The sequence below is a fragment of the Centroberyx gerrardi genome, chromosome 13, assembly GCF_048128805.1.
Source record: "Centroberyx gerrardi isolate f3 chromosome 13, fCenGer3.hap1.cur.20231027, whole genome shotgun sequence".
Lineage (NCBI taxonomy): Eukaryota > Metazoa > Chordata > Actinopteri > Beryciformes > Berycidae > Centroberyx > Centroberyx gerrardi.
Genome location: NC_136009.1, coordinates 21,294,954 through 21,308,793, shown reverse-complemented (window position 1 = coordinate 21,308,793; position 13,840 = coordinate 21,294,954). Strand labels below are relative to the sequence as shown.

Sequence of the window (13,840 nt, the reverse complement as noted above, 5' to 3'; positions counted from 1 at the left end):
TCACTTAGGTGTCTCCATAAAGCTGAGGGTTCATTAGCATGACAAAAAGGAGTAAGCTGGGCAATATGTCATCCGTGCACACGCACACACACAGAGACACACACACACACACACACACACACACACACACACAGTTTGTATTACTGTACTTGTGGAGACCTTCATTGACTACATTCATTCCCCAACTCCTAACCCTAACCTTAACTCTTACTCTAGCTAACCTCACCCTACTTCTCACCTTAACCGTGAACCCAAGTCCTAATCCTAAACCAACTTTAACCTTAACCTTTACCATCACCTTCTAAACCTAATCCTCATTGTAACTTTATAACCCCAAACTAACAAAAGTAAGAAGTGGGGAACTGCAAAAAGTCCTAATTTTGAAGGATTTTTGTCCATTTAGTCCTTGTAAGTGTAGAAATACAAGCACAATAGACACACACACACACACACACACACACAAAACCCCAAGTGGCCACATTGTTCTTGGCTGAGCCAGCAGCTTGTGTACACAGGCACAATCGACTTAGACACCTCCAATTAGCCTTCTACACTGCAGAAATCCCATTACCAAATATGATACTGTAAACGACAGCGCAGTAATCCAGTTCTGCTAATCCAGGGCCAGGGTGTGTCGTGCTTTTGGATAGAAGAACCTGAATCCGAGCTGGGCAAAAATGAGCCAAAATGAGTCTTAATGATATTAGTTTATACTGCTTAAAATCTTTTATCTGATTTATATACATGTGTTTAGCAGTGTGCATACGCTTGTGTATAAAATGATGACACTGTGTACATGCACTTGGCTGCATTATCTCTGCTGTCCCCCTCCCCCCAGTCATAAGATTTGCCCTGTGCGTTATCCACAGTCCCTCAGGTTCCCTCACAAGCCTGTCTAATCTGAGGGCTGTAATCCGCCTGTTAGTCCAGCAGCAGTCTGCTAGCTACATCTGCTGACCGGCCTGCGGACCGGCCTGCTGGCATGGCCCTCCCCCCATCCCCACCTTCCCAGGCCCCTGCTCCCCCCCAGGATCCTATTAGCTAAGTCCTGGCTATACAGCACTTTAAAGGGATGTGTTGGAGGTAATCCTCACGTTTAGAGTTTTACCCTCAGCAAACCTTGCCTGTAAGCATCCCGGACAATACACCCTAAGTGCTAAGCCTATTAGCCTCCATTAGCCCCCAGGATGTCCTAAAAACACCTTGGGGATAAATCTGGGGATGCAATCGGTTTATGTGGAGCTATGTGGTGCACACACACGCACCCTGCTTCTCTCTCTCCTTTTCGCCCAATGTCATAACGGCTCGCATCAGCAAACGGGCAGAAATGTGTTTTAATGTTTATATCCTTGTAATTCCCAAGTGGGCTCTAAGCTTTGAGCTTTATGCTGTAATGTATTAATGCCATGACGTACAATCCACTGGGAATTACAGACTCACACTTCCATGCATGATACTGTAAACAACTGTAAATATTGCAAGATTATTTGGCTTTTTTTAATATTGTTGTTTGTCTGTATGAACGGCAACTCACAGATTTGTTGAGCAGTTTTATCCTGAGTAAATCTTTAAGATAAAACAAACAGGGCTACACACGTAAACCAAGAACAAACATGTTTGATCTGTAAGCCGCTGCAGAAACAGAGCATCACAGTCCTTGAAGTAGACCGGCGCTCAGGCAGTGTTCAGCCAAAATATTACCGCCTCAGGAACAGAGGAGCTTGTTTGAACTTGAGCTGTGAGGAGGAAACTTCTACAAGTCAACACAAATCTTTTACCAAAGCAACATCTTTCTTTCACGAAGATCTCCAGAGCATGCAAACACAGCTCTGATGCCATTTTGTTTTAAGTCTCTCCTTACATAAAGTCAAATCGGACTATGAACCATGTGAGAGTATACTTAGTGACGCATTACAATTCTTGGACGTTTATTGGATGCCTCTTTTCAAATGTTGAAAACTATGATGCCGCTCAACCTACTTCTTTAGTATTTACAGAATTTAAAGTGAAAATTGTAAGTGAAAGACGCCTAGCATTAGCATTTTGCTGAAAAATGCTGAAAAATGCAGTGTTGAAACCGTCTCGTCATGTTTCCTAGACAAGTAGAGGCCGCACCGCAGTGACCAAACCCAGGGATTGGACTGCTGGGATTTGCTGGTTGCCTGGTTAATCTCATTACAAGAATGAATTAAAGGGAAAAATTGCTGACGACTTAGATGGAGCCCTGAGGAGGTCATATCAGACAAGACAGAAGCATTGTCTAGCCCGCCTAATCCCCTGCACGACACACACATGTTAAAACCATGCATGTTCTTTCATGGGTTGCATGAGGAAGATTAGATTTCATGGGCTGTTTAAGCCTGAAATGAGTGGCAAGCTGCAGTGAGTATTGATTTAAGATTTGTTTGCAGTGTCATAAGCTCATAATGACAAACTGTTGAAAAAACATGGTGATTATTTATATAGATATAAGATAATCATTATATATAAATAAAACATAATAGAGATACAGCTGAAAAGAGCCAAAGGCCGATGCAGCATATATTTTATCATTGCTGTGATATTATTGTTTCCAGTTGCCTATTTTTACATTACATTACATTTCAATCGGTGCTATTTTCAAAATCTAGGCTAATTATTATACAGATTTCAAGGTTGTACTGTAATCACATAAGTCTTTAGATTACTCACTTGCTGAGCGATCAGTAGCCATTTATACCATTTACTGCTTGCAGTTTACACACTGAAAGTTATGATTACATTTTTTTGCATGGCGATAAAATTTTAATTAATTTATTTAGTTATTTGCACAGATTTCAAGGTGGCTCTGCTAAGTCTGCAGGTTAATCACATGCTAAGGGATCATCAGATATTTATACTGTTTATTGCTACAGATAACGCTCTAAAATATACAATTTTGATTTTGTGCATTTACAAGAATACCAACAGAGAGTGAATGTGACTTTTAAGAAAAAAGACAAAAAACATTGAACAAATCAGCCAGTTGCAAAGCGGAACACGAAGAAGAGGGAGGGAAAGGGAAGAAGAGAGCGGGAAATAGGAAGAGAGGAAGTTTTAGTTGACTCACCTTCAAGTTCCCACTAGTGAGCAGAGTCTGGAACTGGGTTTTCCCCAATTCGGGTGGAAAAATAAGTGAAGTGTAAGTAAAAAAAGTAAACACAACACTGGAGCTGCTCACAGGACCTGGCTCTCCACCTGTTTCACTCACAACTGAACGGCCTCCCACTGATCAGCCAACTGGTCCAACCTCAGTCTGGTGCCAGCTAACTGCCTTAACTAAAAAAGACCTTTTAAATACCGATTCATTTCATCTCCATTAGCTGGCCTTATCTCCCGTGGTAAGCCCTCCCTGTCCTGACATCACTGTGATCTCCCATCCAACTGCTTCCGCACCTTGCAACTGATGTGTAATTACTGGTGCAGCACTGGCCCTAAGCATGGAGCGCTAAACCTCTTTCAACGTTTACCTCACTAATCCCTTGTTAGCACTTTAGGCCGTGGTTAAGACACCTAAATGCTTAGCTTCCGTTTCCAATGGCAAAATGGCCGCCCCCTAACTGCTGCGTGGCCACATGCAGAGAGGCTGCACGGCCCTGGTCGCAGACAACGATCAGTGTTGTTTTTGTTTTCCTTCACATGTCTAGTTTGAGTCAGAGGTATTGGGCTCCCTAGGGTGCCGAGGGGTTGACCCACACATGCTTGGTGGTAATTTGCTAGAAATCCGCCTAAATGTGTTGGCCAGATCATCCTCTCAGACCTCTTAATCTGACAGTTTGTGCTCAACAACCGCTTATAGCATGGGCCTGCACTTCCTTGAATTATGTTTTTTTTAATGCTTAGGGAGGATAAAGGGTATTAGTTAACAGCTAGGTATGCACAATTGGTGATTCTGCTAAACAGCAGACATGAAGGGGGGGGCAGTTTGGTGTTTCTATCTCTCTCTCTCCCAGCATGGAGCTCCTGGAGGGCCACGCAGGGGTCAGTACACTGCTGTGTTGCTTACCACACACACACACACACACACACACACACACACACACACACACACACACCTCCGCTGACCCTCAAGGTGGCCACACTATGGTGGTACAGAAGCTTGCATGTGCTTGAACATACACACACACACACACATACACACACACACACGCACACAGAAACACTACTACTGTACTACTATATATCTACAAAAGCGTACACTGAAACATATGCATTCATGCACACACACACACACACACACACACACACACAGAAAGAGAATAAGCAAGTATGAAAGCACACACTATAAACCATAAAATTTATACATGCTGTATTGCTTTCAACTTTTAACACATAAGGATTTTTTGTTGCTCTATTATTATAATGATTATAATAATTATTATAATCATTAATAATAATTATTATAATCATTAATAATCATAATAATTATAATCATTATAATAATTATCATAATCATTATAATTATTATTATTATTAATATTATTATTAATATTATGAATATTATTATTAGTAGTATTAGTAGTGTAGTAGCAGTACAAGCAGTAGAGTAATAGTAATAGCAGTAGTAGTAGTTGTAGAAGCAGTAGCAGTATAGTGGAGTGGTAGTATAAATAGCATATTAATAGTATTTAGTTGAGTAGGACTATTAGCAACAGTAGTATTATATTGGTATTCGATCAATATCTCAGTTTTGTTATAATTATTATACAGAGACAGGGGAAGAACATGTATCTGTTTTACCTTTACTCCCCTCAGATAGTGTCTGTGTGTCTGTCCAGACAACATATTGTCATTTTTACTGAAAAAAGGAAGAAACCACTAATATAGGACTAAGGAATTAAGTGAACAGAGCATTAGGACCTGTAAACCGCTAATTTAAGAATCTGCTAGGTGTAAGCTTTTTAAAGGGGATTTCTGTCCGGCTTGCTTGCACCCAGCATTATAGAGTCACAGTGAGGCGAAGGGATCAGAGCAGGTTTAACCTTAAGAAACAGGCCGGGCTATAAATTCCACCGGTCGGTGCGGACTCTGTCCCGGACCGTCTCCTAAATACAATAACAATCTGGTGTCCGGATGACCTGCATTGCCTGTTTTCTTTCCCACTGAGTGACAACTGTACTAACGCTTAATCCCTCTAAGGTGCAGCATTACGCATTTCGCAGTATCCCCAGTGGCAATCTTGTTTAGCTCTTGATCACAGTAAGATCCAGGTAGTAGGATTCTTCAGGATCAAGAATCCCTGAAATAACTGAAAATCCTTAGATCCTGATTGTATTACTTTCAGAGAAACAACTACTTAATGAATCTGTTTTATGGTGACCTGCTCAAAAAATTAAATAAACAGTAATTCTATCACAAATACCAATAAAAAAGACAACATTTTACCTTTGATTTTAAGCAGGTAACCATAAAATAAATCTACTATGTCAGAAGTAAGTTCTTCTCTAAAGGGAATACAAACATTTTTAGTGAAATATCTGAGGGATTTTCTAGACAGGTAATCTTCCTCTCACTTGAGTAACACTTCAGTGAGTAGCACTCTTCATCTCTGCTTGAATAAAAAGAGGAATACTTTGCCCTCTGATGCTCTCAGTCTGAAGGGGGCTGATCAAACTCCTGATTTGAATCAAAGGTAATCCACAAAATGCCACAAAACATTTTAGAATGGGTTTTAAAAAAGACACTTTTTTTTCTCAAACAATTGGCAGAGTTTTTGGAACAATAACTGACAGCAATCAGAGAGTGAATATAAAATAAATGTAAATACAAATTTTGACTCGTGGAGTTTTGACCCACGATAACAGTTTTCTCAGTAGGTTTATTGTTTACAACCTTTGTAGCAACCCAGACCAAGGCTGCCATGATATCACAAGAATATAATATAATACTAATCAACGCTGCAACAACACACAAAAGAATACTGAAAATTGCTTGTTGCTGGTAGCTTGTGTGTTTAGTAAATGTTGTCCTGTGTGGGACGTCCTGGTCGCTCAGTGCTCATCCCCTTCTCTCTCCCAACCTTTCCTGTCTCTCGTCACTAATATCTATCTAATAAAGGCAAAAATGCCCCAGATAAATGCTTGAGCATGCCTATATCCTCATGTGTTATCTGCTCAAGTGTTGCCAACTACTTGAACACCAACTGGCCTTTCCCCAGCCAAAGACTTTGAAATTTAAAACTATCTACTAGTTTCAGTGAAACTACTCAGCACCAAACCAAACAGTAAACACAGATTTAACTAAAACAGAAAGATAGCACAGTAACAAACAAATAGCTCACCAACAAAAGTGCTCTTCTGAACCAAGCTTGAAATAAAACAGACGATTCTACACTGCAGACAAAATGTGTACTTAATACATTACAAAACATACATGAATACATACATTAATGACAGTGGGACAGGCGCTACAGATGAAAACTAACTTTTTTGGCTAACTTTGGCACATTTACATAAATGTTTATCAATATGGCCCATCAAATAAACTAATAAATAGATTAACACTGAACAATTGAAGCTGTTGTTGGTGCCATAATTAACTTCTCTACAAAACCTATACTTTCAGCGCGACCAGACTTCAAAATCATTGGCAGTATTGTAAGGGATAAGCATCATGATAATTTGGTGATATTGAGGTACGGCGCAACCCGAACCTAGACCTTCAAATTTGAACTGGGACTTTTTTGCAAAAAGATTATATCATATTCAATATCCATGCATCTCATAATTCTATGTATACTAGAATATAGATATGATATTGTATGTGCTTCAGAGTACTACAATAACCTGACTACGCCACTAACCCATCAGTCCTCACTTCTTTCGGTCACAGGCCTGTTTAAATAACATAAATACCCATTTGAACAAGTGCCAATTCTCACACACTCCAGTCCCCACTACTCTTCAAAGATCACCTCACATGTAAATATGGAGGAGGGGCAGAAGAACAAAGTCACTGATGCAGCTGCAGGTCCTTTCTACAATAAAAAAAAACTCTGAACGTCACTGCTACCAGGTAGTACTCCTGATTACATACAGGTGAGGTGAGCAGACTCTCTCCCAAAACCCTATGAATGTTGCTCACACCATTTTCATATTTTAAATCTGAATGACTCAGAAAGAAGGATGACGTCCTCTGTGATCATGTTCTGTTTTGTCCTCTGCAGGTCGTGGTGAGATGAAGACTGTCCAGCTGATTTCCTTGACTCTGCTGTCTGTTCTGGCAGCCAGCGCTCAGGTCATCCTGCCTGGAAAATGCCCCAGGCCCGATGTTCAGGAGGACTTTGATGCTGCCAGGGTGAATAAACACCTCAAACTCCTTTTTTTTGCGCTAATAGTTAATGTTATATATGCAGTATGGGACAAAGGCAGCTTTCTTTCTTTGTGCAGAATAAAACAAACTAGGCATTCCAGGATGATTGACTCCTACTAAATGAACACTGACCATTTAATACCTCATGCTGTAGCAACCAGTGAGCTTCACAGCCTTATGTCCCATGCGCTACTGTGTCTCTGTCTGCAGTATCTTGGGACGTGGTATGGGATCCAGAAGCTGCCGGACGTCTTCCAGAAGGGTGAGTGCAGCACTGCCACCTACAGCCTGAGGAGTCCCGGAGTGGTCGGTGTCCTCAACAGGGAGCTGCTGCAAGTAGATACTGCATCTTCAGTTATTACAGTAAAGTATGACTTCAAAGAGACAATAAAAATAAAAAGGTTTAGGATTAATTTGGTAGTATGATTTATAAAATTATAAACATAACTAAAAACACAGGTCCATTTTTACTGCATTGTCTAAAACCATTATGAATGTAATATATATTTTGCAGCCTGTAAAACTCAAGTTTAGTTTAAATTTATACTGATAGTCATTACATCAAAAACTCAGACAATAAATTTCAAGAAAAAAATGTTCCTGCCCAGAAATCACTGTACTACAATTACAGTTTGGGCCTTTAAAAGCTGAAATTTAGAGAAGTCAGATAGCTAAAACACTTGGTATGTTTCTACTTATCTTTTTTCTTTTTGCTGCCTGTCTCTTTCAGTGCCAATGGGACCATTAATGCCATCACTGGCTCTGCCAAGGCCAAAGATCCCTCTGAGCCGGCCAAGCTGGAGGTCTCCTTCTTTGAGAGTAAGGATCTTTAATTCATTACACTCAGGGACATTGTAAAGATTACCAGTCCCAAGGTCTAATCTGCTGTTGAGCATCGTCTTTACAGATAGATGATGTATAAAATGCAGAAATATTGAAAACTATATGGGCAGGGACACACACCAGTATTAGAGAGGTGCCGACTAGGCTACAGGTCAATAATGCCTCAATGCATTGTATACTTATTAAAGCCAATGATTTGACAACACTAGGCTTCATCAGGGAAAACACGGACAAAACAAAGATATACTGTGTATATGTTTGGCAGCAGGTGCAACTAATTGTAGGGGGAGTTTCTCATAACATTTGCATATTCATATAATAAATATTCATGTGGGGAACACCAACTGGTTGACGATGCTGTAGATAATACAGCCAGCCGTACACGACCACTTTTTCCTACTTGTTGAAAACATGTAATGTAACACAGCAGCTGCTTTACGTCTCTCAGTCAGAATATGTTAGAGATCTTGACTGTCCTGTGTCCTCCGCCCCACCAGACTCCCCCCCCCCGCCCCCTACCGGGTGCTGTCCACCGACTACGACGGCTACGCCCTCGTCTACAGCTGCACCGACTACGGCCTGTTCCATGTGGACTTTGCCTGGATCATGAGCAGGCAGCCCAGCATGCTCGGGCAGACCATCGATTACCTGCACAGCATCCTGGCCTCTGCCGGAGTCAGCGTGGACAAGCTGCTCATCACCAACCAGGACACGACCTTCTGCCGCGCCATGGTGCAGTAAACACACACAGAGAGAGAGAGAGTCCTGATTCAGCCTGCAGGTCTCCAGGCCACCTTGTGACTGTGCCTGCCCTGTACTGTACATCTCATGCAAGGTCAATGCAATAAACAAAAAAGAAGAGCAGGTGTTGTTGTCTCTTTTCTGAAGGGGTCCAGGAGTCTGAGATGTTCTGGTGTAATACTTTAAAATACATCATTCATTCATTCATTCACTCATTCACTCATTCACTCATTCACTCATTCGCTCACAGTTAGGCCTTAGCCTATCTGCCCCTGGTGGCCGTTAGGAGGCTTGACATGCAAGATGTTGAGAATCAGTTTGTTCTGCTGAACTGTGTGGGGTGTTTTGCATCCATGACACTGTGTGTTCTTGTTAAAATCATCATCCCAGCAGCACTACATGGTCCTAAAATCTGTGAAAATGAGGTATGCTTCCATGACTCATAATGCTTTAAAAAGCACCGTAATATATAATCCCATTTTTTTTGCTATGTATAAAATTAACTGCCAAACACACACACATAGACTCGCAAATAACATTTTGTTTACAGCAGTAAATGCTTCAGAAGAAGGTAATTATTATTTCCAAACTATTTACTTTTTATTATATTGAAGAATATGAATATACAACCTTGTTCATCAATGACTGGTATAAGTAAGCTGCATGTGTAAGCACATGCTGTTAAACATGAAGAAGAGTGGCTTCTCTGTACTTCTCCCCTTCATCAGTGAACATTTGTAAATCATTAGTCATTACTGGGTCATTTACCATTACTTATGAGGCATTTTACAGCTGTAAACAAATAGAAAGTGGTATGTGTGAGTCTCTGTGTTTGGTAGTTGATTTTTTGTATAGCAATAGTAGCAACACCTCAGCTGTTAAGCCAAAAAATAAGGTTTTATTAGAATTACATGATTCACATTTTTACAAACGGCACATGCATTAGCTCCCTATAAACACAAACTACATTACAGCTTGTAACTCAGGGTTACTGTAACAACTGTACTGATCTGGGACCAACCTGGCATCATGCTGTGTACAAATTTTACTGTCAGAAGTTTCATGAAAGCATTCCTCAGGTTCTCAGACCCACCAGATCTTAGCCTGTTCATGTGGCAGTTTGAATACGACTAACTAAACTAATATTACTGACAGCTTACCTCATACAGTAATTCTGTATGTGATATTGAACTGTCAGGAAATGTGATGAGAATGTAAATGTAAATTATCTAAAAAATTATAAAGTAACACAGCCTACAAAGCTAAAGAGCAGCAAGTGTGTGACAAATGAAACTAAAAGTATTGTTGGTACAGAAGTAGACTATATATCATTCAGTAGCATTTATGGATATGATTTTAGTTGATATGGATATAACATTTTACCCTTACATTTGAGAGCATCTTGCTTCCTTAATGTAATGTTTGGGAGAGAAAGACAGTTTAATTTGACGGGAGGGTGTTCTGTGATGGTTTTTATTGGCTGGAATTTATATTCACGCCTACTGGTAGAGTATGAGGTCACCATTAAAGATAGACTGTTTTCCAGGAAGTAAATGTAATGGAATTTTAATATAAAAATACAAGAAAAGAAAAAAGTTGTGATTTTTTTGGCATTTATTGTTAAATATGTGTATATTATGGAAAACTAGCTAACAAGTGAGTTTAAAACTTTTCATTGTGACTTTAAAACATTGTTTGTCTTTGTAGCTCAGAACAGCTAACACCACCGAGCCCATTCACAAAAGAGACGACAACGTGCCACTTTTTTTCTACAGGTTTATTGCATTGACTTTGCATAACATCAACAGGGCAAGCACAGTCATAAAGCATGCACCACACTGCATAGTGCGCCGTGTCATGTATCCAAGTCGCTCTGTGTGTCGCGGGCCTGCAGACTGAATCAGGAGTCTCTCTCTGTGTGTTTACTGGTCCATGGGGCGGCAGAGGGCCTCGTCCTGGTCGGTGATGGCCAACTTGCTCACGCTGACTCCGGCAGAGGTCAGGATGCTGTGCAGCTCCTCGATGGTCTCCTCAGGAAGGGTGGGCTGCCTGCTCAGGATCCAGGCGAACTCCATGCGGAACAGGCCGAAGTCGGTGCAGCCGTAAACCAGAGAGTGACCTTCGTAGTCGGTGGACAGCACCCAGTAGGGGCCGGGGGGAGAGCCTGTAGGAGAGGAGGGCACATGATAGTCAAGGTTTATGGAATATTTTGATTAAGATTGGTGCAGAAGAAGAAGTAGATGCTGATAAATTATTTCTACCTTTGCATATTTTGCATATCTATCTGTAAAGATTAAGGCTACACAGCAAGCTAGACCTTGGGATTGGTAAATTAAAGAATATGGTTGTGATGTATTAGATGTGTTTACTCTCAAAGAAGGAGACCTCCAGCTTGGCAGGCTCAGAGGGATCTTTGACCTTGGCAGAGCCAGTGATGGCATTAACGGTCCCATCGGCACTAAAAGAGATAAACAGTAAAAAGATGAAAGAGATTCAGAAAACAACATGAATAATCACGTTATTTAGTCATTTTGTCTCCTTTAAATTCCAGCTTTTAAAGTATAGGCTATACATCTTTTTTCACTTTAAAATAGCAATGAATAAATAGGATGTACTACATGATTGCATATTGCAGCTTTAAAGGCCCAAATCATTGTTGCAGTTTGTGGAAACACCTGCATCCCACCGCTCTGTTGTCTGAGGATTTTGATTTTGATAGACATGAGTTTTGTATGTATTTTGAGTTTGTAAAAGTTGTATATTGAGTTATTGCTAAGTCACAATTTTCAAAAACATATGTGAATATACTCAATATACCCCACCAAACCTAAAATGTAGACATTTAGACAGTATCTCTGAAGACTGTACTAACTGTATGTACTTACAGCAGCTCCCTGTTGAGGACGCCGACTCCAGCGTTTTTCAGGCTGTAGGTGGCGGTGCCGCACTCGCCCCACTGGAACGTGTTTGGCAGCTTCTGGATCTCATACCACTTACCAATATACTGCAGAGGAAGCACACAGGATATCACATACTGAGACTGAAAACCTAGTGAATGCATGTTTGTGGAAGATGATGTATATATGCATGTAATCATGTTAGGTTTGTCATTTTCTGAAACTGCATGTGCCCCGTTCTGTATGTAACATAAATTAGCGGCAAAAACCGAGAGAGGGAAAGTAAAAAAAGGAGTTTGGTATTCACCCTGGTAACATCAAAGTTCTCCTGAACAGCGGGCTTGGGGCATTTGCCGGGCCTAAAGATCTGAGCGCTGGCTGCCAGAACAGACAGCAGAGTCAAGGAAATCACCTGGACGGCCTTCATCTTTTCACCACGACCTGTCGAGAAAAAAACAGACAGAGGGCTTCATCCTATTGAGTCACTCAGCTTTACATCACAAGATTGCTCTCGACACGATGAATACTAGAGGGCATCATTCATAAGGTTCGCCATCGGAGTGAATTTCAAAAGAAAGAGTGATGGAAAGAGAAATATGCATGAAGAGGAATAATCATGGCTGCTTACCTGTAATACAATGAGGAGTACTAGCTGATTGCAGTGAAGTTCAGAGTTTCGGGGCCGTTTTTATAGACCTGAGGACCTGTAGCTGCTTTACTGACCACATCCCTCGACCCCTCCTCTGTGTTTACATGTAAAGGTATTGTGATGGAGTGGGTGGGCGTGTGTGAGAGTTGGCACCTGTTCAAATGGAGATGTTGTTCAAACAGGCCCCTCGGCAAATGCAGGGATGACTGACAGGTTAGTGGAGTTGTCCCACTTTCGTAGTACAGGGTCATTGGGCTATTCTGGTGTACATAAAGTCATAAAGGATGTATGGAATATGATATAACTACCAAATTCTCATACTTAAATACTACTATACTACTGACTAATTGCACTATCTATCTATCTATCTATCTATCTATCTATCTATCTTGTCTAATGCAGCAGTAGTTCAGTGAAAGCCCCTCCTAAGGATTTTCCTCCTACATGTCACACTTAAAAAGGTATCTGAAATGTAGATTTAATTTGAGTTTAGTATTTAAACTATAGCTGAGCTAAAGAGCAAAATATTGGTAAATATTCAGTAAATATTCTGTGAGTATATCTCTTTTTTTTTTTTTTTTTTTACATAAAGGGGCCCCATTTGTGCCCCATTTGAGTGGTGTGGATGATTTTAAAAGTAGTAATTGCTTATTTGCATAGTCTAAATATTTTAAGAGTTTTCCCCCAAATCCTAGTCATGCACAGTAAATAATGCCAATTTATCAGCAATTTACATCACGTATTTGTGCTGGAATTGCATGTTAAAATGAAAGGTTAAAATGAAATATTTAAAATGGAATATTTTGCTATCATATCCTAAAAAAAAATCCCCATCTTCCGTGACGGGATGTTTTTGCCTGCTGCACCCTAACATTTCTGACCTTCACTGCTGCCATCACTCTGCTTCTTGTTAAGGTGATAGAAAAACATTTGAGTACAACAATCCCTGGAGTTGCTCACCAAACAGCACCTTGGCCAGTACACAATGTTTAGAAATAGGGCTTTAATTATTAAGGAGAGTGGGGACCCCCCTCCTTTTGACAGTATTCTTAGGGATTTTGTAAGATTCAAGGGCCAGATTGAAAAGATAAAAGGATCAGCTGTGGCACTAGCTGCCATTTTCAGAAAAATAGTGTCAACCTGTTTTGGACCAGAGACAATTGTACAGCGTTTTCCCGGGAAGGACACTGAGAGAGAGCGTTCTGGTTCTCATCTGTTTGTATTTCTTTTGCACCAAAAGGGATTAAACAAAACAAGACAAATTTTGCCGCTGCTGCCGATATCAATGTGCAGACTCAGACAGCTACCTTCCTGCTTTAGTCCACAGGTTCCTCTCTCAGCATCTGCTAAAACACACTCAGATATAAAGAGAGGCTAATTG

The 13,840-nt window shown here is 40.6% G+C and overlaps 2 protein-coding genes across 2 annotated transcripts; one reads left to right on the top strand and one right to left on the bottom strand.

Annotated features, from left to right (window-relative positions):
* The first annotated feature begins 7,194 nt into the window (after positions 1-7,194).
* LOC139919438 (apolipoprotein D-like) lies at positions 7,195-8,913 on the top strand. Its single transcript, XM_078287928.1, has 4 exons — positions 7,195-7,314; positions 7,540-7,661; positions 8,060-8,151; positions 8,675-8,913. The coding sequence occupies exons 1-4, from the start codon at positions 7,195-7,197 to the stop codon at positions 8,911-8,913; spliced, it is 573 nt and encodes a 190-aa protein (XP_078144054.1).
* A 1,922-nt stretch (positions 8,914-10,835) lies between these two features.
* apoda.2 (apolipoprotein Da, duplicate 2) lies at positions 10,836-12,240 on the bottom strand. The gene is made up of 4 exons (XM_071909175.2): positions 12,118-12,240; positions 11,799-11,917; positions 11,283-11,371; positions 10,836-11,077 (listed from the first exon to the last, which is right to left on the bottom strand). Exons 1-4 carry the CDS (start codon positions 12,235-12,237, stop codon positions 10,836-10,838), a joined length of 570 nt encoding a protein of 189 aa, XP_071765276.2. The 5' UTR covers positions 12,238-12,240.
* Between the last annotated feature and the right edge of the window lie 1,600 nt (positions 12,241-13,840).

Bases quoted from the DNA above. Each gene is read 5' to 3' on its own strand.
- apoda.2 (XM_071909175.2), bottom strand. From the start codon at position 12,237: ATGAAGGCCGTCCAGGTGATTTCCTTGACTCTGCTGTCTGTTCTGGCA. The intron at 11,918-12,117 runs GTGAATACCAAA...CTTCCTCTGCAG, and splicing joins AGAACTTTGATGTTACCAGG to TATATTGGTAAGTGGTATGA. The intron at 11,372-11,798 runs GTAAGTACATAC...TATCTCTTTTAG, and splicing joins GTCCTCAACAGGGAGCTGCT to TGCCGATGGGACCGTTAATG.
- LOC139919438 (XM_078287928.1), top strand. From the start codon at position 7,195: ATGAAGACTGTCCAGCTGATTTCCTTGACTCTGCTGTCTGTTCTGGCA. The intron at 7,315-7,539 runs GTGAATAAACAC...CTCTGTCTGCAG, and splicing joins AGGACTTTGATGCTGCCAGG to TATCTTGGGACGTGGTATGG. The intron at 8,152-8,674 runs AGGATCTTTAAT...CCACCAGACTCC, and splicing joins GGTCTCCTTCTTTGAGAGTA to CCCCCCCCGCCCCCTACCGG.